This window comes from Aulonocara sp. 'chitande type north' Nkhata Bay, linkage group LG7, assembly GCF_057382095.1.
Source record: "Aulonocara sp. 'chitande type north' Nkhata Bay isolate Kocher_YH1m ecotype deep benthic linkage group LG7, A_spYH_male_GT1.1, whole genome shotgun sequence".
In the NCBI taxonomy this organism is placed as follows: domain Eukaryota; kingdom Metazoa; phylum Chordata; class Actinopteri; order Cichliformes; family Cichlidae; genus Aulonocara; species Aulonocara sp. 'chitande type north' Nkhata Bay.
This window is the reverse complement of record NC_141350.1, coordinates 25,349,393-25,376,424: the sequence shown is the minus strand read 5'-3', so window position 1 is coordinate 25,376,424 and position 27,032 is coordinate 25,349,393. Positions and strand designations below refer to the sequence as shown.

Here is a 27,032-nt window from a genome sequence, read left to right as displayed (position 1 = left end):
TCTTGCTGCTGAGAGAGGGATTGGAGGAGGGGGGTGTCATGGTGTCAGGAAGGGGGGGAAGCGAGGGAGGCAGGAGAGTGGGGAGAGGACTCTGTAGTGAAGGTGAGGGTGGGGGGGTTGTGGGCTGGTCAAACCTGTTGAAGAAGTTGTTGAGTTCGTTTGCCTTCTCCACAGTCCCCCCCACTGTGCTTTTCTTGGTGTTGTGGCCTGTGATGGTTTTCACACCATTCCAGACCTCCCTCATATTGTTCCTCTCCAACTTCTGCTCCACCTTCCTCCTGTAGGTGTCCTTTGCTTCCCTCAGGCAGCGTTTCACCTCCCGCTGTGCTGCTTTCATCTCCTCCTTCACTTTGCTCCTGAAAGCCTTCTTCTTCATGTTGAGGACAGCTTTGACTTCCTGTGTTACCCACGGTTTGTTATTAGGATAACACCGTACCGTCTTAGCAGGGGCGACTGTGTCCACACAAAAGTTGAGGTAGTCTGTAAGACAGTGTGTCGCCCCCTCTATGTCCTCACCATGTGGGCTCAGGAGCACATCCCAGTCTGTGGTGTCATAGCAGTCTCTCAGAGCATCCTCCTTTTCTGGGGTCCATCTCCAGATGGAGCGCGTTGTGACAGGCTGCCTTTGGACGAGGGGTGTGTATTGTGGCTGTAGGTAAACCAGGTTGTGGTCTGACTTCCCTAGTGGGGGGAGGGGGGTGGCTCTGTATGCATCTCTCACATTAGCATACAGTAGGTCAATTGTCCTGTTGCTCCTTGTGGGACAATTCACAAACTGGTGAAAAGCAGCCAGAGTAGAATCCAGTGTGGCATGGTTAAAGTCTCCAGATATAATAATGAAAGCCTCGGGGTTTTGTGTCTGAAGTCTTGCTGTGACTGTGTGTATTTTCTTGGACCTGAGGAGGAAAGTACAACCTGGATTACTTTTAAACAATTCAGATAATCTACAAAGCTATAAATGACACATTATCATTGAACTTTCAAAGGGAATTCAGTTATAGGGAGGGATCGCAGTCTGAAGGGTATGTGGGATTTTAAAGTTCAAGTGTGAGGACCACAGGGAGGAATTTTTGTATTTCTGGTTTGAGGGGCCAAAACATCAAGTGCTGTAAATGGGGACTTTGTACTGAAGAGGATTAGGGACACTTGGGTGGGCGTCTTTTCCAAAATTCTGGGGGAAAAGTTGTTTATATCAGCTTCATTAATTGTTTCGCACTTCGTCCTGAAAAACAATCAAAACAGAGACAAGGTTTCCAGGACGGTTTAACTTTGAGCATCTAAACTGTATATTCAATTTGGACAGTTCAATGCGGTTCATTGCCAAAATATTTGAATTACGAAACACGTAGATCGGGTTTTCTGAAGGCACCTGAATGCACCACAAAGCCCCTCCTATATCCGGTGAGAAACCGCTATCAGCCAGAAAATTGTACCGACTTGGAGTCCGTTACATGGGTATACAGTAACAGAAATCCCCGTCGTTTAAAAAAAAGTACTTATTTTCGAGGTTCGGGGCCTCTAAGGGAAACTCACAGACAACATGCCCGGGGAAAGGTAACCGTACTCGGAGTGCTGCTGCCTCCTCATCCGGCTAAAGGACGGAGCAAGACGGCTAAACGCCAATGGAGAGGCCGGGTAGGCTGCTGCTGCAGTCGGAGCTCCGCGTCAGAAATGCCGCGTACGATGTAAGCCTGAGCCGGTCACTGCTCATCTGGAAGAGACGGACCTCTAGTCCCGTGTACCACCCGTTCAGGCCCAGTAAGATCCGTGATTAATGTGTCTGCCTTTGTCTATGTGTCTTAATATATCTCTCTGTTGGCCTTTAAGCGCACCGCGACATCCTGTGTGATAAACAAAGAACTCAGAGAAAACGTGAAAGGGGACACACAGCAGTGTTTGGACCTGTGGATATCATGCCGTTAACTTTCCGCTCTGAGCACAATGTATCCGGACTGTAGGACCATATGAGATATGATACATCCGGTTATATAACACTCATCATCCAGTCTGACAGTGGAGGTCACTGAGGCTGCAAGCTGCAGGGACGAACAAACACACCAAACCTCATACATAATTTTAGAATATTTTAACCACAAACAACATAATGAAAAATCACAGTTTTTCAAGTAGCAGAGGGTTGAGTGATTTATTTATTCAGTAGACGTGCTTTTGTTTGTGAGCCATTGTGTCCAGCTGACGAAGGCAATTGCACCATTCACTTTATTTTAAATCCGTTTTGGACACGTCCACTTCCTTAAAAACATATGCTATGTTTGAATGGAACTGGCTACTTGATGTTTTGCTGTAAAATCTGTAACATTTTTATAAGTTTTCATCTGAAAGTTATGGGATTGTTACATAGGAAGTTTATCGAATACAGAGACTTGTTAACAGTTTCCACTACGAGATTTTAAAGAAGGATACTGCACTTAAATGCCACAGCAGTATCAAAAAGAGTACTCAAAGTAAGTACAAAATCTCCAGATGTGAAAGCGAGCCCCCTACTCACATTTCTCTCACACCATCAGTCCCAAATTAACTGGTTTACATATGAACCAGTGTGTGTTGAATAACATGGTCACACTGAGTTTGTGTTAAAGGTTACTGGCTAACCTCATGTACTTAATTACTTCTCTGTTGTTGATTTGTGACTGTAACATATTACGAATCGATCACCCGATCATTGTGTTGTCATTTGAAATGTAGATGTACCCTTCAGTGTGAGCACAACAAATAAATAAAAAAACAAAACAAAATAACGTTTCATAAACAAAGGTTTTATAGTTTTATATTTCTTAATACTTTAATTCTAATTTAACATTATCAGTGACATATTCAGATCAGTATAACTGTAAAGCTGGGTGGCTCTTGCTAATCGTCTGATATGCATCACTGCCCCGGTCAGGGATGTAATCATTGCTTTATGTAAATACCATGGAGTCAGGACAGACTGTTTTACAGTATTTGTCTGCTAACACAAACCTTTTGTAGTGTAAACCTGTATCATTGAACATAACAAAGATTGATAATATGTACTATTCGTGGACAGTCACATTGTCTAATACATGAACACATTAATGATGAATCATTTGAGATGATCATGGTGAACAGAAGTGTTTTAGTCTCTGTTAGAATCCAGTTAAAACCTCAGTAGAGACTACCACAGTCATTCACCTCAATATATCTTAATATAATCCTGAGTTTTATTTTGTTTTGGGAGTTAAAATATCAAAATAAGCCAAATTTGTGGTTTGCATTTGTTGTTAACCTCCCTGTGTACTCTGTGTTAAGGTTTCAGTTTGATAGTCTACATGTTTTTGCCATTTACTGCCACTTGGGGGCAGTAAACTACTGTAATGTTCATAACTATTGTTTGTTTATACACTTTTTTTGTTTTTTTTACTCATCTCCAGAGTGTAGATGTCTATAGCTTCAACATCTCAAAAGTGAGCGTAATACTTTCTAATAGCCAGCAGGGGGAGACTCTTGTTGTGTTGTATTGTATTGTATCTTTATTTCAGACATATACAGAAAAAAACAATATATACACCAGTACACATACTTGCATTTACAAATACGAATATATATGTAAATACACACACGTATGTGCTCAGATAGAACAAAAAATAAAATAAAATAAAACAAAGTCTAAATGACATGAAATGACAATTATTAGGTCTGAAATGGAGTAGGAAGAAGTATAACATACTTGTACAGAAGTCTGTGGATGAATATCTCTCAGCTCCTTCACTTTATGAAGCTCATTCACTATTTTTATATCATGGTTAACAGAACATTAAGTCAGTTACAGTGGCTATTTTCATGTTTTATAGACAGTCTATGCTTACGGCTTTATAGAGGAGTAAAATCAAGCGTTAAAACGATGAACTTTCTCCACGGGAGCCATTGTTTGCGCTTCTCATGTGCGGTTTATTTATCCTTTTTTCTTCTTCTTCTACCTCTTTGTGATGAAAGGTTTCTTTTTCCTGTTTTAATGCAACTTTTCAACAGGTTGAAATGCACATTGAGGCATGGAGGCAAGCTTTGCTTTTTACACCAAAGAACTTGAATCTTTAAAATTTTAACTAAAGAGTTGGACATCTCTGGTGGATCATCAATGACTCACCTCACACTGCCTGTTAAAATGATCCCAACTGTTACTGCAGGAGGTGCGTGACAGTGTTTGTTTGTCAGCAGGTTACTTCTCTTCTGTTTCATCCGAGTTGGTCAGGGTTCAGTTGTTTCCAGTGTCATGGTGACAACAGCTGTGTGTGTAAAACTGAAACACACACCAGCATGTGTTTTGTATTTCAGTTGTGAATTTTTTATGTGTCCTAGTTTCTGTCTGTCTGCTGCTGGGGGTGTTGAAACGCTAAACTTTGTTGTCTGGGTCAACTTTGCTAGCGAGAGACAGAGAGAGGTGTTGAAAGGCTGCTCCAACGGAACTTATTGTTTCAGAGGAAAACACGAACACGGTGTACAGTCGAGTCTTAATAGCTTACTTACAACTGGGCTCGTCAGGCACTCTTTTTGGCTGCAGTGGTTATTATTATATTTACATGCTTCCAGCTCCCGTTTCTGGTTGGTGACAACTCGTACTTTTCCACTCTCCTTTTTTTCCCTCCCTCGCGCTCACAGACGCATAACGGCAGTCCATTCTCCCTGCAGCACGGACTACACTGCCCATGAGGCTACATTCTTTAGGGCTATGCCTGTAACACTCTGCCTATTGCCTTCTTATTAAATAATTTTTGTCAATAATTTTTAAAAAATATTTCTTCGCATCATTCTGCGGGCCACAAATAGAGGTGACATGGGCCGTGAGATTGACACACAGGCATTAGAGCCGCGTTTTGTTTGTTTTTCCTCTGGTGTGGAATTACCAAAAATAGAGAGAGCATAGCCTAATATATGAAACAGGAAAAGACCGTGCCGTGTAATCCATTTATTTCAACAAAGTAACTGTATTCTGAATACCACCTTTTTAAACGGTAACTGTAACGGAATACAGTTACTCATATTTTGTATTTTAAATATGTAACGGCGCTACATGTATTCCGTTACTCCCCAACGCTGAATACAGTGCAGCATTATTTACAAAGTGTGCACAATGAGATATTTGAATTTAAGAACTGAATGGGTGAACAGTATAGTGAATATTAAGAATATAACTGTAGCTTGTAATATCCCCCTAACGCCTGTATTATAAAGCAAGTTCACCATGCCCAGGATATCTTTTTCCTTATCTGGCTTCGCTCATCTTAGAATCAGCAGTCCTGCTAAGCAGTCACATGTAGCTTCTTATCAACTCAGTAAGTCAACCCAGGGTTTTTTCCAGTGTAGCTAAAAGCACGTGGCCATAAAAGAGGTAGTTTGCAGCATATGACTAATCATAGACATGAAGACATACCAGCAGAACAGCATTTTAAAAGAAAAAGAAATCTATGAGTAACTATGAGTAGGCATGAAATATGGTGTAAATGCATCTTTATACCTGACGATGTGTGACCTATAGATTAAGTGCTCTGAGTAAATTAGGCTGAAGGAACTCTATGTAGAGATCTGACTCACCAGAGAGCCCATAATACAATGCCATCCATCCATCCATCCATCCATCCATCCAACTTCAGCTTATACCCATAGGAGGGGTCCACCCTGGACAGTTTGCCATTCACACCTATAGCCATTTTAGAATCGCCATTAACACGCATGTCTTCGCACTGCGGGAGGAAGTTGTAAACTCCACACTGAGTTTGCATTCTTTCCCAGTGCTTGTGTGGGTTCTTCACATACTGAAAAATTGATTATGATTTGTGAGATTATTGTGTGTTTGCAATATGCTGAGTATTGCATTGTGAAGCATACAGACTAATCGACAGTGTCATTAAAACCTGTCATGTTGCATGCACCTGACAGACTAAACTGTTTGTATTACAGTCTATTCCAATTCATTTTTAATGCAAATGTGTAGACTAGCGTGCACATAGTGTACAGGTATTGTGTATGTAAGACAGCAGTCAGCAGTTGTCCTCTGAGATGATGAGCTGCTATCCTTTCAGCTGTACTCAAACGTTCCTCAGCTTTATGCATCACTTCTCTGATCCAGACTGTGTCTGTGGAAAGAACTGGGAGGTAACAAATTGTCTTCAGTGTCTGATGTGTTTTCCTTTAAGTGCATGTGATGTTAGCTTTGTCGTCTTTGGCTATCAGTCTTCCATCATGGTAAGGTGCGAAAGGAGCTGTCAATTCTCAATTCAAGTCCATTTTTGATTTAGACACAGATGGCATTTTCTGATTTCTTTCAATACCAGCTTTGCCCCACATTTCAGTTTACCTCACAAGAAAAAGCCGACAGCACAATCTGGTGGACTGAAGAAGCAGCTGAGTTTTTTTATTGTAACTAAAAAGTTCAGTTTTTATTTGCAGTCCATGCAAACTTTATCTCTGTATTGTCCCTATATTGATGCGATGTTGCCGTGGAAAATACTGAAATACTTAATTTAAAAAAATTTTTCTTCACCCCCACCTGTAGTAGCCAGAAAGGAAGGCTGATTTAAAAACATGTAGACTATAAAGTTAAAAGGTGACTTAGTATCCTCATTCATTTAGGCACTTGTTGATCTGAAACAAAAGTTACATTTTTTCTGATTGTCTTAGGTTAACTTACTCTCTATCTGCTAATTACAGTGTTACCTGTATGGTTTTCCTGCAGGATTTTGTGTTCCTTTGTTTCGTCGTCGACCTGATCCAGGTGGGAGATTTAGTTCCCACAATGCAGTGGGCCACCTCCACCCCATTGTGTGGAGGTTTAGTGGTTCTGCTGTTAGTACATGTTTCTGGGTTTGATGGCTGAAGTGTGAGGTCTGTTTGTGTTGTTCCAATTTAAATAAGTGGTTTTATTCCAAAATGATGAAAAATAAAAACAAAGCAACCTCCTAACCTAACATTAGAGTAATTAAATAATCTCAGTTTCATGAAATAACCTTTACCGTCAGAAGTCATGTTTTGGAATAAACCACATGTTTAGGAGTAAAACGTGTCAGTTTAATGCTGTGTTCAGTCTGTTCATCAATAACAGATCCAACAGAAACATGTTGCCCTCCCTGTAGCTCTTGTGTCAGTGTTCGATGTGTAGTTTGGCTTTGTAGTTCCACTAATTTAGCTGACCTACTGTAGTTTGCTTAAGTTTCTTTATATGGGAGATAAACATGCTCCTGGCTTCAAGAAAACACTCTTTGGTCAAGTGTTATGTAGAAGAATAGTCTGATATTCCTCTTTTTCTTTCTTAGAGTAAGATGAAGACATACACTATATTTCCAAAAGTATTCATCACCCATCCAACTCATCAAATTCAAGTGTTCCAATCACTTCCATAACCACAGGTGTATAAAATCAAGCTCCTAGGCATGCAGAGTGCTTCTAGAAACATCTGAAAGAATGGGTCGCTCACAGGAGCTCAGTGAATTCCAACATAGTACTGTGATAGGATACCAACTATGCAATAAGTCCAGTCGTGAAATTTCATCTCTACTAAATATTCAACAATCAATTTTTAGTGGTGTTATAACAAATTGGAAGTGATTGGGAATGACAGCACCTCAGCTACAAAGTACTGGCAACACAAACTCACAGAGCGGGGTTAGCTGATGCTGGGGTGCATAGTGTGCAGAGATCTTTTTGCAGTGTCTTTTGGGAGGAATTAGAATGGAGACTGAGCCAGGCCTTCTCGTCCGATATCAGTGTCTGACATAACAAAGTTGTTTCTGGAAGAATGGTCAAAAATTCACACGAACCCACTCATAAAATTTGCAGAAAGCTTTTATGAGAAGAGTTGAAGCTGTGATAGCTGCAAAGGGTGGCTCAACAATATATTAAACCTTATGGATTAAGTGTGGGTAGTCACTCAAATCCTATTGTGTGTGAAGGCAGAAGATCGAATACTTTTGGCAGTATAGTATAGATCAAAAGTACATGGTGAAAACAAAAAGTATTGTGATTCTGCTCATAACAAGGAAAACCTTAACTGAACTAAATTTAGCCACTGTCTCATTAAACATCATCTCCTTGTCCTTTTCTGGATTGCTTCCAGTGCTTCATGGAAGTCCTGTTCTGAATTGCTGGAGTGTGTGTACGTATTTCTCATTTATTACCAAGCTAACATCAACTTCTGTGTCAAACTGACCGTGTTTTTCTCATCATGGGTCATCACCGATGAGCAAAGTTTTGGAGGGTGACTGCAGCCCACCCTCCAAAAGTTAGTTTTCAGTGGAATAATACACACACTCTCAAAGTCAGCAGATCGTGGATCGGGTGAGAAATGAGACCAGAAGGAGAACCACCATTCACCATGGCTGCTCCCCTCTCGATGCGGGGTTCAGTTTTAAAGTCCCGAGGCATTTGAGGGAAAACATTTAGTGATCACAGTAGCAGCAGTGTAACAGTTCTTCCAAACACCAATCATCCCTTGATATTTAAAACACACTTTTGGTTAACACCTGGGTATTTCTTTAAATGGCATGAATGGCAAAAAAGGAGAATTTTTTTCTTTTTAAATATTCAGCTTTCTCTAAATTATCATGCCTTAACCAGACATTCTATGGCAAGGACCCTAATCCTAAATGTGATGTAGGTCGATTTTTGTTAATAATAAAGCAACAAACTAGATTAGAGGAAAGCCTCATTAAGAATTATCAATGGCTCCTCATTGCTTTGGCAGAGGTTGACCAACAGAAGGAGAAATATGACCAGAGAAGTGCATGGAGTGTGGTTCTTCTCCTGATAAAGTATTTCCAATTAACAGCTCCAGCTCTGGTTTCAGAATTGTTATTCACCAACACAGTCTTCACTCAACATGAAGATGTGGCTCCCTATAACTTCATCAAACATAGAAAATTGTCACAATAGGACTTCCACGGAGTGAATATAAAAAAAGTCAGTAACAATGGAATCAGTCCTGAGATGCACAAGGAGCTGACCCTGAGGGGGGAATTTAAATCAGGTCAAAAAATTTTTTTTTTGTTATTGGCAAAGTCACAGATCTTGATGACACCCCTGATATTTAAAGTTTATGAATGTATTTTTAAAAATATGCTACTTCTGGCTATAATGCTGTTTTGAAATGGTGAAAAGCTGATTTTGGGGTTGTTTTTTTTGTGTTTTGTAAATAAAATATAAATATAGTAAACAGGGATTTTTACAAAGCTTTGTGTTGGAGTTCATGATGATTATTATTGAAAATGAATTGAACGTTTGTGGAAATGATCACAGCCCAGTGATACAGTAGTGTTTGAAATGGAGCCAAGGTCTCACTCAGTCTTATTTGTTATTCATGAAGTCAGAATTAAGATTAAAACCATTTGAAGATGAAAATGTGCCGTAGGTTCCTTCATGTGGAGACAGAATAGCAGAAGAGTGATTGTGATGTGAGCTGCAGATACAGATAAGTGAGTCAGAAGTGAATCCGAAAGATGACAATGCCAATATGTGGGTCATGTCACACTCGAGTATTGCTAAACTTGCTGCATCACTCTAAATATGTGGACTTGTTTCACATCATCATGACCTCATTCTAGAAAATAAGGCCAAAAGCAACAATACCCCTGGTGGTGCCTTCACATGCTGCCAGAAGGCTCTGAAATTTGAGAGCTGGCTGCTGGTTGGCGACACTAACTGCTTTGTGTGCATCTGTGTGTTGTTCAGGTGTCTGTCACAGTGTCCCAGTGTCAGAGATCATCTCTGTCAGAGAGGAAGAGGAGGAGAATGGCAGCAGACAAAGAGACGATGGCAGCTGGAAAAAGATCAGAGAAAGAGAGGGAAAGGACTGCAGGCAGGCCTTCACAGGTAATCCAAACACTGCATGATCTGCACTCTAGCACCTTGGCAATCAAAGATGGCTGATTATTAAATAAGTATTTTTTTTAACTTGTATCTGTTTTAGTGTTGTACGTGGAGAGGTGTCGGCAGCACCGCTGGCGGTGTGCTGAAGTCACCTTCACTTGTTCGGATGAGGCGGTGTGTCAGCACTGGGTCAGCAGCATCAGAGAGCAGCTCGCCAGTAACAGTATGATTTTACAAAAACCCACTCTGTCTGAATAACTCATGCCGCTTCCACAAACTATTTGTGACATAGTTTCTGTTGTTGTTGTTGTTGTTATTTGTGTCAACAGCCAGCAGACCAAAACATCTGCTGGTTTACATAAATCCATATGGTGGGAAGCGTCAGGGAAAACGGATCTACGAGCAGAAAGTTGCCCCCCTGTTCACACAGGCTGGAATCTCCACCAGTGTTATTGGTACGTCCAAGTCACTCACCACCCAGTCTCCAACTTCCTGTGTCAGAATTATACATGTAACACACTGAGAATCTGTGTGTTTGTTGTCATAGTGACAGAGTACGCCAATCACGCCAGAGATCACTTGAAGATGGAGGCAGAGTTGAAGAAATTTGATGGGTGAGTTTTGTTTGTCCATAATAGAAGTTCACCCATAAGCTACAGAGTGTGTCAAAAACAATCATCAGATTTCAAAAGACTGGACAAAGAAGCTTGAAGTAAGGGTTTTTAATAGTTTACATACAAAACAAGATTGTAGTCCTCCAGATACTTGGCATATGTCCAAGCAATTATCAAACTCGTCCCACAGTTTTGTGAGCATACCTGGAGTCACTGCAGCCATTGCTGTTGTTATTCTGCCTACCAGCAACCACCTGAAACTCACAAACCCGCACCTTGTAACATTACGCGTTAGAATGCAACCACTTTGAAAAAGGAAGATTCTTTGTGATTCACCCTGTACAGTGAAGATTAATTACTTAAATGCTATAAAAAAGAAGCCGAGCACAACATAATTCAGATTCATAAACTTTTTGGACAATTACACATGATGATGATTTTCAACCAGACTTTCAGCTTTAATTCAGCAGGTTTACTAAAAGTACTGCATCAACTGTTGGTGGTGTTATGCAAATGCTCATAGATCTGATTGTACATGTAGGACAGTAAAAAATCCCTGAGCTTCCTGAAATAAATCACCACAGAAAATATCTGTGTGTTTTTCACACAACATTTATACATGTGATCTTTTAGAAAAGGTCACGGAGAGATTGTCGATGCTAATATTCCACTGTGACCCTTGCTTAGTGTGGTGTGCGTTGGAGGGGACGGCATGTTTAGTGAGATCATCCACGGACTGATCTGGAGAACACAGATCGACTGCGGCGTAGATCCAAACAGTCCAGAGGAGGCACTGTCTCCCTGCTCCCTACGCATCGGAATCATTCCTGCAGGTCTGAAACTCAGAGAAATATCACTGCTTTTCTTTTTGTGTTGGATTACAGCAAAAATGTAGGTAACTCTGACTTCATCCTAAAGGTGTAGCACTGTGTCACAGGTGTACTTCAGCAGGTTGGAACCATTACATGGTTTCTTTGGCGCCAAAGACTTATGTAAAGGTTTTCCAAGCCTCAAGGGATTATTTATTGAACTAACAGACTCTAGCGCCTGCTGTATTGTTCCAGAAACCTCCAGCTCTCTGGAGTCTGCTGTTTTGCCAGCTAACAAATCACTTTGGTCTCTCCTTGTCTAGTTTTTAAACTGTCCTTAACCTATATGAAGAGCATCTTCTTATCAGCACAAACTCTGGTACTTCATCACAAACAACTGCTATAAATAAAAAGTACATACAATACTTGTAGAATAGACACCTACAAAGACAGAGCGTGAAAAGAAAGACCAAATTGTTTGGAAGGTTTTCTATCTTTGTCTGTAAATAATATTTCCTTCTATTATTTGTATGAAAGCCTCACATCAATGCTTCAACTGATTTTCTCAGCTCTTCCCTCTTTAAGACATAAATAGCATTGTTGCTATATATAAAACATCCCGAGTGAAAAATAGCCAGACTTCTTCCTGATTTAGAAAGACAGTTTTAGCTGCTGACCTGGACAGTGATAGAGGTAATCTAGCTTTTAATGACAGGTGAGAGCCAATAAGTATGTAAGTATAAATACAGGCAGTCACTGTGACCTCATTTCTCAGTTGTGCTGGTTTGTGTCCTTGGTGTTTTCTGCTGCTGTGCTTATAAATACACACAGAGTCACCTGGGGGACATTATTCCTCTGTGCAGATACAAAAGTGAAACCGCACACCTGGGCAATTAATGGTTGCAGGTGTTTGTGTGTGCACAACAGGAGCAGCAGTGCTTTTACAATGTAAAATCACATTGTAAAGGTTTAAGAAAATAATCAGAATCTGTGATGACCGTCCTCTTTTCACTGGAATGTTCTACACTAGTAAACTGTTAGCAGATGGTGTTTGTGTTCTTTCAGCTCATTGTTTCTTCTGTCTGTTTCAGGTTCCACAGACTGCATCTGCTTTGCTTCTGTGGGCACAAATGACCCCGTGACCTCTGCACTACACATCATTGTGGGTCAGTCACATCATCTCTATGACATCAGCGGTCATAATATCCATTCCAGCAACATAACCTTTCTGAAGTCTAAAGTTAATGTTAACATGGAAACTATTTAAAAAAAAAAAAAAAAAAAGGACAAACACTCCTGGGGTAATATCTAACTATTTTGCTGAGAAAGCAAGCGTTAATGTAGACTTCAATGTCAAACATTGGTATTAGAAGTGAGAATTTGATACAGTTTAATAGAATATTTGATACATTTAACTGAACTTATTTTAAAATGTAAAACAAACCACAGCTTGGTTTGTTTTAAATTCTCAGTGTACGTGTCTGCTTGTCTTTCTTCAAAAATGGCAAACATACCATTTTTTTTTAATATCTGTGTGCAGGAGACTCTCAGCCGCTGGATGTGTGCTCAGTTCATCACAACAACATGTTCCTGCGATACTCTGTGTCGCTGCTTGGATATGGTTTTTATGGCGATGTGCTATCAGACAGCGAGAGGAAGAGATGGATGGGGCCTGCAAGATATGACTTCTCAGGTGGGAAAATATATAATATCCTTTAATTTTATCTATAATGTTTTACAGATAAAGCAGAGAAATTTATTGATGTCTGATTTGTCAGAGAGGCCCGGTACTCTAAATATTAGCAAAGAGAGGTTGTTTTTATGTCACCGCTCAGTCACATCAGCCTACCACAGTCCTTCCAGTCATTTTCATTTGCTTGCACGTGTGCATTATTCATCAGAATTTCTTTTTTTGGTAATGGTCTGCAGGTCTGAAGATGTTCCTGACTCATCATTACTACGAAGGAACAGTGTCCTACCTGCCAGCCAAAGGTATCATAGGAACGCCACGAGACGCGACCAGGTGTCGATCTGGGTGAGAGATCCAAACATGTATCAACTTGTTTCCCTTTTTTCTTTAAATATATAAATACTCTTTTGAATTTATTGGAATTTTAGAGCTGATCATAAACCTGTGACCTCAGTTACAACCAAAACATTTTGTAAATCCTATTCTAGTTTATTAACTCTTTGGCTATCTGACTTTCAGTTTTGCAGCTGAAGCGTTTGGTTTATGTTGCAACCAAACGCAGTCATATAAATTAAAGTGATAACCTTCTGAGGTTAAATGTAAAATGGCTTCTCATTAAAGTCCTTGTTCATTGCATCATTTAAGTAACGCTGGTTTCTCTGTAAATCTCCAGGTGTGTAATTTGTCAGCACAATGGACAGCTAAATTCAGAGAGAAGCGAGAAGTATGAGATGGATGAAGCATCAGGTCAGTCCAAAAACAGTTTCTAATGGTCTTACTCACTGAACATTACTCCATTCCTAAATCTCCTCGTCTGGCTTTGTCATGTTTCTTTCTTGTTAAATCTCAGAAAATATTTATATTTGTGAATTAAAGACAAATATGTAACACTTCCTGAAAAATGATAAAACCGTGTCCATCCACCCATGGCTGTTCTGTAGTCTTGGTAGACATCAGCTGGCTTTGTTTTTCTAGTTTTTATTGAATTCCATACCAAACCTAATACCAACATATTATTTCTGAACACTTTGAGAAGTTATTGTCCAAGTTGACTTCAAGGTTCTCCAAGTTTATTTTGGCTCTTGTTCACAGCAAATTCACTGAGCCTAAACTTTAAACCTGAACCTCTCGATCTTCACCGAGTGCCCATTGTTCTGAGAGCTGTGACAGAAACTACCAGTTGTAGTCAATCATAATCACTAATAAGAAGTTAATAGATTTAGATAATAGATGCAAAGATTTAAGTAAGTGTATGTATATATTTGAGCCTGTGTAGACAAAAGAAAATTCCAAATAAATTTAACCTTGTGCATTTAATCCTTTTTTTTTTTTTTTTAGTTATTTAAGGTTGGAAAAAGAACAGTTCAAAGAAACCATTAATCCCAAAGTGTGTGTAAACTCCTGAGCACAACTGTAGTGATGCAACCTGCAGTAAATTCATTATGTGAGAAACATTGGACTGAATGTAGTGAATGGAACTTTTTGTTTTGTTTTGTATGTTTATAATGAATAATGTGCAAACTTTTGGCACAGAGTGAAAACTGTTTTGGCAGCAGTAACAAGTAAAGTCAAATCTGTCTGTTTTCTTTTGTTTTTCATCCAGAGAGTAGTGGCGAGTGGAGGACGATTCGAGGAAAGTTCCTCGCTATAAACGCTGCCAGCATGAGCTGTGCTTGTCCTCGCAGCCCTAAAGGCCTCTCGCCTGCTGCCCACCTGGCTGACGGCACCACAGACCTCATCCTCGTCCGAAAATGTTCCCGTTTCAACTTCCTTAGACACCTCCTACGACACACCAGCAAAGATGACCAGGTATATTTCCAGTCTAAATTAAAACAAAAACAAAAAAACATGTTTTTATTGATATTCTTTGGACATTTTGGTCCACAACTAAATACTTATTTCTCTCAATCAGTTTGACCTTACCTTCATTGAGGTCCATCGAGTGAGGCGTTTTCGTTTCATGCCACGTCACTGCCAAAGCGACTCGGACCTGGAGTTGGACTTGCATGAGAATAGCAAGCGGCAGATCTTCAGCCAGATCTGCAAAGACCACCCAGCTTGTGGCTGTGCACCCGCCTACAGCAGCTGGAACTGCGATGGCGAGATCCTGACCCACACAGGCATTGACGTCAGGTATGACGACCCTGTGGGATCTTCTTCCTTACAAATATCAAAACTTGGTTTAAGTTTTCTCTTTAAAAACAACTTCTGCTGTTTTCTCAGAGTGCACGGCCAGTTGATCAAGCTGTTTGCTCGAGGGATTGAAGAACTGCCAGTGTTTGAGGATCTCTCCAACCCCTGTGCAATATAGATCTCCACCAGTCTGTCCCCAGGCATTGGAGCCATCTGATTATGGCCGCCGCCTAAAGCACTGCTACCACCTCCATCATGTGATGCTCATCACATCTTTCACTTGAAAACTCAACTGGCTAAGTTACATTGTTACTCAACAAATGTCATCAGCGTAGTCAGAAATGAAATTTTACTTTCCAGGTCTGAGGATTTAAGGTGATTTCCTCACAGGTGGGAAGTGATGCTAAAACTGATGAAACTCTAGATGCAGAAAGTAAAACATCAACCTCAGATTTTGGATTTTTTGCTAGATGACTGTTGGTGTTTGGTTGGAATGGTTGTTGGGTGTTTGGTACCAAATTTATTTAATATTGAACTCAGGCTTGAAGCTGAGACTTGCACAGTTTTAGAGTGAACTCAAAACCAAAGAAACCAAGACTCAAACAATGAACGTGTCCATGTCTGCACAGCCTAAATTGTCCTGTAGTTCTTGAGTCCTGTAATAGTGAGGTCCTGACCCACTATGCCAGTCTTATTTTCTCTTAACTCAGACTTGTTTTGATTTGATTTCATTCTTTCTTTGTTGTTTGTCTCATTGTTTTACTTATCAACTCAGATTTGACTCTCTCACTGACTTGTTTTTTTTAATCTGGACTTGTTATGATTGATATGTGTTCAGCTTCACCTTTGATGCTGAAACATGTGTTAATCACAAGTAATGCTAACTTGTTTTATCATTATTGGTGTTTGTTTTGTGACAAATCGTTGTCCAGTCTCGTTTCCATCTTCTATCTGTTTTGACCAGTCATGGGTACTGTTCCTAATCGTTTTCAGTCAAAGCTCCAACTCTTAAGCTAGTTAAACTGTTCAAACATGTGGGCTTTGATTTTGATCTGTCACAAGTGTTTCAATATCTTGCTCTTGTTATGGTCTTCTTTCTCAGTTTCAGATGTTCGGAATTAACTGTTACATGCCAGACACCCTACAATCATTCCCAGAGTCATCTGATCAATAGGGGTTTTAGCTCATTCATTAAAGGTTGAAGGAGATTGGGTGAGTATTTACAGAAAATAATTCTGATGAGACTTGTTTCCACAGCTCCAACTTTTCATCTATCAATCACAGCGTTCACTGCAATGGGACGCATTCAGCTTCTCAAACAAGTCCATCAGAGTTGTCTCTTTGGTTCCTTACTTTTTTCTGTGAGACTCGAGCTCAGTCGTAGCTTTGCAATCATTTTTTCACTCTTTTTAATTATCAGAAAATAAGAAAAAAAATTCTCAAAGATACTTTTCAGTCTCATTTCAGTCAAGCTGGTCATGGCTGGGTAAACTGAGCAGCGCACAAATAAATCCTTTTTATCTTCCATTTCTGCTGAATATGCAACTCAGTCTGAGTACAGACACAAAGAAAGAAAAAAACATGATGCTTTAACAGCAGTTTTACACACTAACTGTACAATAATCTGTAATGTCTGTGATATGTGAGCTCAAGCTGTAGCTGTAAAATCAGTTTTTCTGTAGTAAAGCATCATTTTGAATTCTTTTGTCAAGTTAATATTGCTTCATCAAAATCTCAAGATGGTCATCTGAACCTTCCAAAAGTCAAAAAAAAACATTTTATAGCCATTGCAGTTTTTTGTTTGTTTTATGTTGGGTTTTTTTGTTTTGTTTTTTTCAAAGCTGTTCCTCACAGTGAGACATTAAATGGCCAAAAGAATGCAGACAGCTAAAAAACAATGTCATGTGGATGAAACACATAGTCCAAAGCTACAGGGATTAATCTCCTGCAATACTCTCTGTAGTATGTTCCCATTGAAAGTCACAACAGCATTACTGGAGTCCCGTATTGATATTGTATGAAGGTCGGACTCATCTTAGGTGCTGCGTTTAACCTGTGAGAGGCTCTATGAAGGCCAAACTCCCATTTCTATACTACCTAAGCACCCTGTGCTCAACTCTATGGGTTCAGTTAGTTTAAAGTGTGTATGAGCCGTTGCAACCCTGCTTTAGATGATATGCTAAAGCTCTGATGTCAGCATTACTAGTCAATGTCACAGATGAAATCTGCTCTGTAAAAACTTCTGTTCCTGAAGTGCAGGAACATGAAATAATTCCAGACAGAATTTATGCCTAAGAAAAATCTGAATTGCTGTTAGACACTGCCTAATAGAAACGCACAATCTTTGGAATACTGGCAAAGGGGTATTTCGTTAAGAGTGTCTTCTTTCACAGCATCACAGGTGAAAAGGTTAGGGAAACACTGCAACAAAAACTTTCCCTAAAGAAAGGGAAGGCTGTAAGTGTTTAATCCACACATACTTGAGTTTTCTTGGTAAATAAAATTGTGGTTAAATGCTCTACTTACTGTGAGAAATGGTTTTGTTTTTCTAAACTGTGGCTGTGTTGAAGAAAACTTCTTTGTAAAGTTCAATTTGGCCACAAAGAGAGAACATTCACACACCAGTCTCTTTCATTTCTAGAAACCTTCAGCAAACATCGCTGAGCATGTCGTAGCCCAAAGGCCTCTGTAGCCACTGCTCACTGTGTGCACAAGATTTATCGATGTAGAAAATGAAGAAATGTAGCAGCCTTAACTGTTATGTTAGCCATCTTCATGGTGAAATTCTTTGTGAGGTTTCAAGAGAGGTCTGCCTAATTCTTATATAGACATATTTCTGTTATTATTGTATTGAATCATCATGATCGTCCCAGAGAATAACTGTTTGAATCAGTAACGTGGAAATTTAACAGAGAAAGGAAGATGAGCATCAGCACTGGAATCTCAGACTGTAGATGGTGTTTGTATGTTTACCAGTGCACCTGTTTCCTTTCCACCCATGTTGAGCTGGACTCAAACTGATGGAGAAGGGACCCAGTAGCAGCTGATGATAAACTGCAACACCTACCAATCAGCTTTCAGATTTATTCTTGTTAATCGGACCGAATACCAGCAGGGGTTCACTGATGTAGCAGTTTGTCTGTGTCTGTGATAGATGTAACTCAGGCCACAGGTCTTCAGAGCTCCACAACCTTTGAAACCAACCAAAATACATGGGATAACATCCATGATTTAGGAAAGCTGGTAAACTGGGTTCTAAGGACAGGCCTGTGTTAACTGGAATTAAATAGACCTCTGAAGACCTTCAGCTGAGCTGCCTTTCACATCCTGATTTAGCTTTTAAAGTTGTATAAATCAATAGTCACTCTGCTGTAACACCCCCTTAAAAAAGCCACCAACCAAATACATTAAAACTTATCCACAGAGGTCGACTGATGACCGAAACAAATATATATTTGCATTTAGCCAACTATTAAAATGTGTTCCATAATTATAGCTTTATTTATTAGTCAAAGTAGAAATTGGTAAATTAATTTGCTTGTTTTCATTAATTGAAAGTACTGGATTGATACTATAGCCGCTGAGCTTACTGCTAACACATAGTTAGCCAGCCATAGTAGCTAGTCTTGCAAGCATAGTTTTTAACGAGCAATGTAGCAAAACTGTCCAACCTAGCACAATGCTGGATTACACTGCAAACACAGTGAGAGAAATCACCCCGGAAAGGCTTTGTTAGGTAGTGAGCACTGAATCTGTGATCATAGGACTTTATCTGTCGACTTAGTAGTACTCACACTTGCTAATTTGGGCTTAGTGGGGTATGCACAAAGACAGTTGTGAATACAATCAGTGCATTTAAAAAAAAAAAATACCTGAATGGGGTCAAGAAGCTGTGTGTGAAACCTCTGACTCATCAACAAACCAGTAGTGGAGGATGCATTGTTGGTGCAGATAGATTTCACAAGTATCTATCTGGAATACATGTGTTGCATTTCTTTCTTTTTTGTTGATGCCTTTGATGAAGACATCAGGTCATCAGTGCATGTTTTGCTTTGTGTCTGTCATTGAATACTATTAAAAGCTTAAACTTCATTTACATGTCATGTAATAGTTGCATGATGATCAACATGTTGCAAAGAAAAATAAAATGGTGATGTAACTGGGAGTTCCAGAGAAAGTGATTATATTTGAATCTATAGAGGCAGATGTAACCATGTCATAGTGTTGTTAAACATGTAGAATGAACTGCAAGCAGTATTTTTAGCACTTATTAATCGTATTTACTTTTCTGATTAATAGTGTATAAAAACTAAGTGTCCATTCTTTTCATATCACTGAGTCTATTTTGAGCATTCTTTTAACCAGCCCTGTTCCAGTTATGTGAAGCACTGTTTCATTTAAAGGCTCTCCTGCTTACTAATTATTATTAATATAATCTCCAACACTGTAGTTCAATCTGACACTGAACACTAGTTTGATCTGGTGAATCAGTCGACCTCTAGCTGTAATCTGAGCTGTAACTTATACCTTCTGCTGTAGCTGTTGCATTATCAACAAATAAAATATTTTCAACACTTCATGTTCAGAGTTATGCAGTTTGTCTCGGCCTCTAGGAAACAAATCAGAATTAACATGGCTGATCATATAGACGTGTAGAGGAGAGTGTGCTGTCAGGGTCAGCACAACCTGTGTGTGTAGAGCCAGTCACCCATAGTTAACCTGAAAAAAAGCATCCCTGTGTTTTTGAGCAACGCATTACTCTAATATTGCAACCAAATAATAAAAAAAAAAAGTATGGTTATTCTATGTGAAATATTATGAAACTGTTTTGTTCATAATGGTACGTAAAATTTATTTGTGTGGCACTTTTTAAGCCAGGAATCTGTTGCAAAGTGATTTACAGGGAATTAATATATAGACAAAAACATCATATTACAAAAGAACATTACTCAAATGCCTGTCTAAATATGAGTTTTCAGGTGTATTTTAAAAGAAGCCACAGGTACATTGGTGGTTGAAGGTGATTTAATCTCCTCAATTTCTCCTTGCTATTTGGGCTCCGATGAATATAAAAACAAAGAATTACCTGATTTTCTTTTTTTTGCCTGATTTTTGTTTCTGAGATAAATGAGAGCCACATAAGAGGACGTTCGTTTTACATTTCAATAGAACTGTGGCAGTATAATGTCCTCGTAAGTGGATATCAGGCCCCTGTAGAGTAAAATTAGTATTTTGGTCTAGACAGCCCAAAATGTGATGTCCACATGTATGTGGACGTCAGGTCCTAGGAGGATAAAGGAGCCTTTGACAGACAAGTAAAGAGCATTACAAGAATCTAATCTAGAGGAGATGAAGGATGAACAAGCATTTCCAATTTAACTTTGGAGACAACAGTCCTGAGTTTAGTGATCTTTCTTAAATGAAAAAAAGCAGGAGCGGGTCAAAGACTTGGTATGAGCATCAAAAAACACAGACTCATCAAAAATTAACCCAAGATTCCAAACAGTAGCTGGAGAAGGGACCTAGATGTTGTATAATTTGGGGCTTAATACTCTCTCAAGCAAGAATTAAATACTCAGTCTTGTATGTGTTCAGCTGCAGACAATTGTTTGGCATCCAACCATTGATTGCCCAGTCCATTAGAACAGATCGTTTTTCCAATTCACAAATTTTAAAAGAAATGTACAGTTAGATATAATCTGCATGCAGATGATAGGAAATAATTTTAAAATGACTAATGATAAGGCCTAATGGCAGAATATATACTGAGAATAACAAGGGGCTTAAAACCGATCCGACCACATGAAAATCCAATTACATCTCACCAAAATTTTCTCACTGAAATCAAAAGTGTTCTGAGGTGAACCATTTTAGGACAGATCCAGATATCCCTACCATATGATTGAAATGGTGAAACTTTAAGGACAGAGTGTAACTTTCTAAAAGCCGACTGAAAGTTGGCAAGAATATTGTGCTTCTCCAGTGCCTTCTTTGCTTGTGTCCAAACAGCCTTTTCTATTATTTCAGCAATGAAAGGAAGTTTTAAGATGTGCCTGTATCTTGTCTGTAGTGTCAGATCCAGACCAAATGTACAGACTGACATGAAGACAGCATGCTATTAATTCATGTGAACAGTAGCTAAGCATCACAGGACTTTAACAATGGAGTGTAAAGTACCTATATGCATTTTGCCCCATAAATAAAACAATAAGACAAATCATGGCGAAAAGCATTCTGCCATGATTTGTCTCATAGTGTCACTTAATATTATATTCCTTGAGCACTGAAATGTTCTGTGACCACACCAAGCACAGAGGCCTCCCATTTACCTCTGTGAACAAATAGGATATTATCCATTTTCATGGAATAAAATCCACACTCGGTCCACTTTTCTCCTTATTGATTTTTAAGAGGTTTCCATGAACAGCAACATACTTGACTTTCTAGCTTTTCGATGTTTCTGCTATTCTTATTATGTATTTGTAACACCCTATGGACAGATAAGGAAAAGAGTCATTGCAATTTATTTTCAAATAAATCTGTAATTGTCACAGTTACGAGGAGTGGGTCTGATTGTTTGCCGGCCACTTCCAGCTGGTGACCTAAGATTGACACTAGTAAATGATTTCCAGTAGCTAAGGCTCAGCATAATGATGATAGGAGTACATTAGTATGCAGAACATGATTCACTCCTGAATAAAAGCTTTATCAAAAAGAAATGTTTTAAGCCTAAACGTAAAGGGTTCCAGAAGAGAGAGGCCTCTACTTCCCATCTCAAATTTATTGCATTTAACTATGAATAAAAAAAACTCCAAAAGCTCAGATTTACAGAAGCATTAATCGACCAGAGGCCCGGGCATGATGTCACTGCTCTTCAAGATGGGCAACAACAAGAATGTTTGTACATTGTTATTGGAGTAAGTCTTAATTACTAGTTGTCTCTGAAGCAAACAGAAGCACAAATCCCAATAATAAAAAAGATTGAAATGTGTGTGTTTGCCGATCAATACTCAGCAGTGACGTGTTGCTAATTTCATGTGAGCAAACAGGATGCAGCTCTCACAGGTGATTAAAGCTCATTAAGGATGGTCGATCCCATATCATTAACATTTCAGGATGTCAACAAGCCAACCCGCAGCTGGAAAATCCAACTGCAAACTTAATCTGTTGACAGAATAAATAATCAGAACTGTAAAATCAGAGTGAAGTCTGGCAGAGGTCGATACCTGAGGAGGTACAAAAGGATGTGGTGCGGAGCTCGACATCAGTCTGCGGGGTTGATTTCAGCAGGATCAGTGCAGGTGAGTCTCAAAGGGCATTGACTGTACTGAGTGTGTTCATTTAAGCTTTCCTTTTGGAAGTGCAAAGAAAGAGATCTATTAATGCTGAGCCAGACCTAAATATAGATCTAATGCAGTTTAAGTTGGATTTTCTTTACAGAAGTAACAGTCACTGCATTTGATTTGTTTCCTTTGTAATTTCATTGTCTTGCCTTGTTTTGATCATGCGGACCATCTTAGCCACAAATGATTTCTTAGCTTTCCTGTTTTGTTTGAAACAGCGATGCCTGTTTAGCTTCTCGCTCACCACAAAGCTCAAAGAGACATCATTGTTTTTGATAAAGCAGCATTTTAAAGCAGTTTTGTTTTTTCTCAATTTGAACATTTTGACATATGATATTCTTGCACGCAAAGATGTGTTGGTTAATTGAAGGTGTTACTGGAGAGGATTGTCAGTTTTTCCTAAATTTCAGTTTTGTCCATAGTACCTATCCTGTAAGTACCCACTTTTCAATAAGACTTGCATTTATATTCCTGTTTTATCCATCCAGTTATTTCCACTGCGCATGTAAATAAAAGCAGTAATCAACAGGCATGTTTTAAACATTGTTGCTGTCTGAGACATACACTGAAAGAATATTTTAAAAGAAGTTAGATTTCAGAAAGAAAGAACGAGAGGATGGTATGAAGAAAAATAAACAGTTAATTTGCTCTGAATCAGGATTATTTTGGTCCAGTGATATTGTAGTTTGTTCCAGATGTGTTGGATGAGACGCAGGTCACAAGGAGAACTTTGTTAAACAAACCTAAGTTTACTGAAGAAAGTCTGAATCATTTGCTTGCCTTCTAAGGAGATTATCATCTTTACCATCTTCATGATGCCATCCATCAGCGTCACTCAGGTTTTCCTGCTGTTTTCCTTCCTCCACCTCATCACATCACTTCCTGTCAGGTAACGTTCCATCCCCAAACAAATTTTTCAGATTTTGCTAAAATTCAATAATCTGAAATTATAAGATAATAATTATAATTATTATACAAAGATTTATGATTCCTCAACAGAGTTCAGAAATGTTCTTGAAATGTTCATCTTCCTTTCATGTAACCTCAGGGACCAGGATGAAGTGGAAGAATTCCTGACTCAAATCAGACCCCTGAACGCACCATGGTCTCTGTCAGCAAATTCTGCAGATGCTCTGGTTGAGGCCAGACTCAGGTGAGTTTACATTAAAAGTGATTCTTCACTTAAATGTGGGATTGGATCTCATATACACAGAGTGAGATTTTGCAATAAGACCTAACCGTTGCTGCTGTTACTCTACTTTTTGGAGCCATTTTTGCAATGAGTTTCAGCTTATTGTATAGCTCACTGACATGACTCTCACAACTGTCTTCCATTAGCATTGGGCTACTTTAAGTGGACGAGGAGCATCAGTGTCAGCTCTAACATCTTTTTTTCCACTGTACAAAAAGCGTCAACAGTATTTGTGTAATAAGTGATGCATTTCCTTTTTATTGTAGATAAAATTGTGCACATTCAAAATCATATACAGGTAAACATAAAACTGAGATGAATGATAATGTGATTGTGTTTCAGGCAGCTGATGTCTTCAGGTCTAGACCGCAGGAGGCAGCTGGGAGACATCGAGTTCTCAAACAGATACTCAGAGTTTCTGCGCTCTAAAGCCAAACACACCTCAATCTGTGCTTTTCTGCGCCGCATGCAAGGCATAAAGAAGAGGTGCGACATGTGACAGGCACATTATAAGAACAGTGAAACATATTCTAACACTAACGATGGAAAAACTTGTGACTCCATACACAGCAGTCCCTCTAAGCTGACTTTTCGCTTTTTATGCATCAAAATCAGACAAAAGTTATCTCCAACTTTTAAAGATAGGTCTCAAATAAAAGTAGTAAGCATATAAGAGACGAACAAATAAAGGCAGAAACAGGAACAGTTTGAAGTAATATGAGCACTGAATAATTCTCCACAGCACAAATTCCAACAACAGGTTTGTGTTGCACTCAGTGCTCTGCTGTCGTTCTTCTGTAACACTGTTTTCATTCAGGTATTAGTGTCACCTCACTTCCAATTTAATTAACTTTCGGATCTTTTACTGACACAGTCTTTCCCTGACTGGCTTTTATTGTGAAGTGCTGAGTTTCATTGACTACAGTTAATCAGCAATGGAAGAAAACAGCTGAGTAGAATTCGCAAAAAACTATGAAATAAAGTGTTTGGGTTTTTGTTTTTCACAATCTACCTGGTTGGATTTTCAACTTAGTGGCAAGTTGAACGTTTTGAGTGAAATTTCACACTTCCTGTAGTATTTTCATATTAAAAGCACTATGGCGTAGCAGAGTAAAGTGTATGACATGGTTTGAATGAATTGGAAGCGTTGTTCTTAATAAAACATTGAGATGTAAAATTAGATACATACTAATATATCAAACTGGAGATAGTTACGGTGTGCCGCTACTATAAAGTAATAAAGGTTTTAGTTCAGCAGACATCATTAGAGAGTTTATATTTTCTTCATTAATGGCTCTTTGTGTTTTTATCCGCACGTGTCAGCATGTTTTTTATGCCGTGTTTGTTCACAGTGCGGTGGGAGCAGACACGGAGAAAGTGAATCTGCTGCTGAAACAGTACATGTGTCCATCTGTCTACAACAACTGGCCCACCGACCTGTAGAAGACTCAGTGAGATGAGGAAGTCCAATGTGATGTTAGTTGGAAAATGTTGGAAACTGATGATCTGAATAAATGTGTGTAAATGCAGCTGTTATCTTATTTAGTGTGGGAACACATCACTTTGTTATTAAATATGTTTTATGAAGTACTTTTCAGTGACTAGTGTGTTTCATAATTATGTGCAGGATTTGATATTTGTGCATACAAGAATGCATTGTGCTGCAATAACTTGTCCTGAAGGTGGCGCTAAATGAAAACTTAAAGGCTCATGTCAGGGTTTTGAAGTCTGTTTGATATCGTGCTGAGACCCAGCCTGTTCATGTATGTCCTCTGTGGTGGACGCACATATCACAAAAAATTAAAGAAAGATATTTTTATTGAAAGATATTTTTCTACCTCCGTTCTCAGGAGGATCAGTTCCTGAACGCAAAGCCATAGAAAAAAATTCCTCCAACCATCCAAGTCATGGTGTGCATGTTGTATTTACACATAGCTCAACTCAAGCAACTTGAATTTAAATTTCACTTCTAATTTAAAAATGCAGCTTGTTTTCAACCTCCAACTTCAATTTTCTTCAGTAAGAACAGCTGTCATCTTTAAAGCGTAAATAATATTCATATTAAAAAAGGTATGGATATGAAAAAATGCTTGGAACACATCGATAAATAATGCATCTGAAATGTAACAGGACCAGTTCTAATGGCAGGAGTCTTTTTCGAGAAGCGCTATGAGAAACATAAAGCACAATTATATATTCCTTTCTTAAATTTATAGCTCCTTCTACAAAACAACAGAGACACACAGGTGTCAGGAACGATGCAATGGGAGACCAACGGGTGGATGATGGGTGTAACTGGGAGAGGATATTACATACACACATATAGTATATGTATTATTAATAGGGTCAGGTTAACCCTAACCAGTGGGTCTGCATGTGGCTCTTTACCCACTAAAGAGCCGCATGTCATTGCTGACCTCTGCTCTAGGAGGAGTAGAAGTTCTTGTGAATTGCAGAGGCATGAACAGATGGATGAACTGATAGATAGATGCGTCATCAATGCAGAAACTGATCTGTTTGTTATCTGGATGAGCCAAAAAGCAAATTACTCCAAGGCACTCTCTTTTTAATAGCATTTAAAATAATATATTAATGATCATATTAACACACAAAAAACCCAGTCAGTTGAAAATATTTTTTGTTTTTAATTTAAAATAGTGTATCTTGGAGTTTATTATCTTTTTTCTCCTTCCTCTCCTTTTTATTATTGTTATTACTATTATTATTTATTTTAGATGACTATATTAAATATTCCAAATTGCATATAGCAAACACAGGCAAGAGGTCCAGCTGTGTGACTGAAATGAACCAAGGCAAAGCCCTTATAAGAAATAGTAGCCTAAATGACATCCCTTCAAACGCCACCCTTCAGGACACCCTAACTTCAAGCTTAAATGCAATTGAAACTGTTGGGTTATTAAAAAATAAACACTGTCCAGCTGCCATAAAGGGGATAGTCAGCCATAAAGACCAGGGTATTAATGTGGTTATTGCTGCTGTAAAGTTGGACATTTCATCATGTGAGTCTATGAGGGCTGACGTATTTTTGCAGCATCAAGTGAACATTCAAGGAACTGTTTTTATTTTTATTCTGCTTCATTCGTTCTTGTACTTACAGTCTTTTAGGCATCTAACACATAAAAGTGGACAAAGTCATCTGTTCGCAAAGGGGGGCTCCTATAAAGTACAAACATGTCTAATTATGGGTTGTGTATGGATTAATAGGGACAATAATAATAATGGATTGGATTTATATAGCGCTTTTCAAGGCACCCAAAGCGCTTTACAATACCACTATTCATTCACACACTGGTGGAGGCAAGCTACGGTTGTAGCCACAGCTGCCCTGGGGCAGACTGACAGAAGCGAGGCTGCCATATCGCGCCATCAGCCCCTCTGGCCAACACCAGTAGG

At 39.0% G+C, this 27,032-nt stretch overlaps 2 protein-coding genes across 4 annotated transcripts; both read left to right on the top strand.

The window, feature by feature from the left end:
* Positions 1–1,409: 1,409 nt before the first annotated feature.
* LOC147325215 (ceramide kinase-like) lies at positions 1,410–19,655 on the top strand. Of its 3 annotated transcripts, XM_086299621.1 has the most exons (15): positions 1,410–1,758; positions 6,713–6,751; positions 8,090–8,128; positions 9,700–9,840; positions 9,938–10,060; positions 10,167–10,292; positions 10,385–10,451; positions 11,139–11,284; positions 12,352–12,426; positions 12,801–12,953; positions 13,190–13,295; positions 13,624–13,697; positions 14,554–14,759; positions 14,863–15,083; positions 15,174–19,655. In XM_086299621.1, exons 1-15 carry the CDS (start codon positions 1,623–1,625, stop codon positions 15,259–15,261), a joined length of 1,740 nt encoding a protein of 579 aa, XP_086155747.1. In that variant the 5' UTR covers positions 1,410–1,622; the 3' UTR covers positions 15,262–19,655. The 3 variants fall into 3 exon arrangements, with proteins under 3 accessions (XP_086155747.1, XP_086155748.1, XP_086155749.1); XM_086299622.1 differs by lacking the exon at positions 8,090–8,128; XM_086299623.1 differs by lacking the exons at positions 6,713–6,751; positions 8,090–8,128.
* A 2,672-nt stretch (positions 19,656–22,327) lies between these two features.
* On the top strand, positions 22,328–25,144 carry LOC147325214 (uncharacterized). Its single transcript, XM_086302424.1, has 5 exons — positions 22,328–22,384; positions 23,215–23,315; positions 23,475–23,579; positions 23,961–24,104; positions 24,971–25,144. Exons 1-5 carry the CDS (start codon positions 22,328–22,330, stop codon positions 25,059–25,061), a joined length of 498 nt encoding a protein of 165 aa, XP_086158550.1. The 3' UTR covers positions 25,062–25,144.
* The last annotated feature ends 1,888 nt before the right edge of the window (positions 25,145–27,032 follow it).

What these genes read in the sequence shown, in the direction of transcription:
- LOC147325214 (XM_086302424.1), top strand. Translation starts at nt 22,328, where the DNA reads ATGTGGTGCGGAGCTCGACATCAGTCTGCGGGGTTGATTTCAGCAGGA. An exon ending in TTTCAGCAGGATCAGTGCAG is followed by an intron (nt 22,385 to 23,214) that starts GTGAGTCTCAAA and finishes TTGCCTTCTAAG; the next exon opens with GAGATTATCATCTTTACCAT. An exon ending in ATGCAAGGCATAAAGAAGAG is followed by an intron (nt 24,105 to 24,970) that starts GTGCGACATGTG and finishes GTTTGTTCACAG; the next exon opens with TGCGGTGGGAGCAGACACGG.
- LOC147325215 (XM_086299621.1), top strand. Translation starts at nt 1,623, where the DNA reads ATGGAGAGGCCGGGTAGGCTGCTGCTGCAGTCGGAGCTCCGCGTCAGA. An exon ending in GTACCACCCGTTCAGGCCCA is followed by an intron (nt 1,759 to 6,712) that starts GTAAGATCCGTG and finishes GTTTTCCTGCAG; the next exon opens with GATTTTGTGTTCCTTTGTTT. An exon ending in TGAGATGGATGAAGCATCAG is followed by an intron (nt 13,698 to 14,553) that starts GTCAGTCCAAAA and finishes TTTTTCATCCAG; the next exon opens with AGAGTAGTGGCGAGTGGAGG.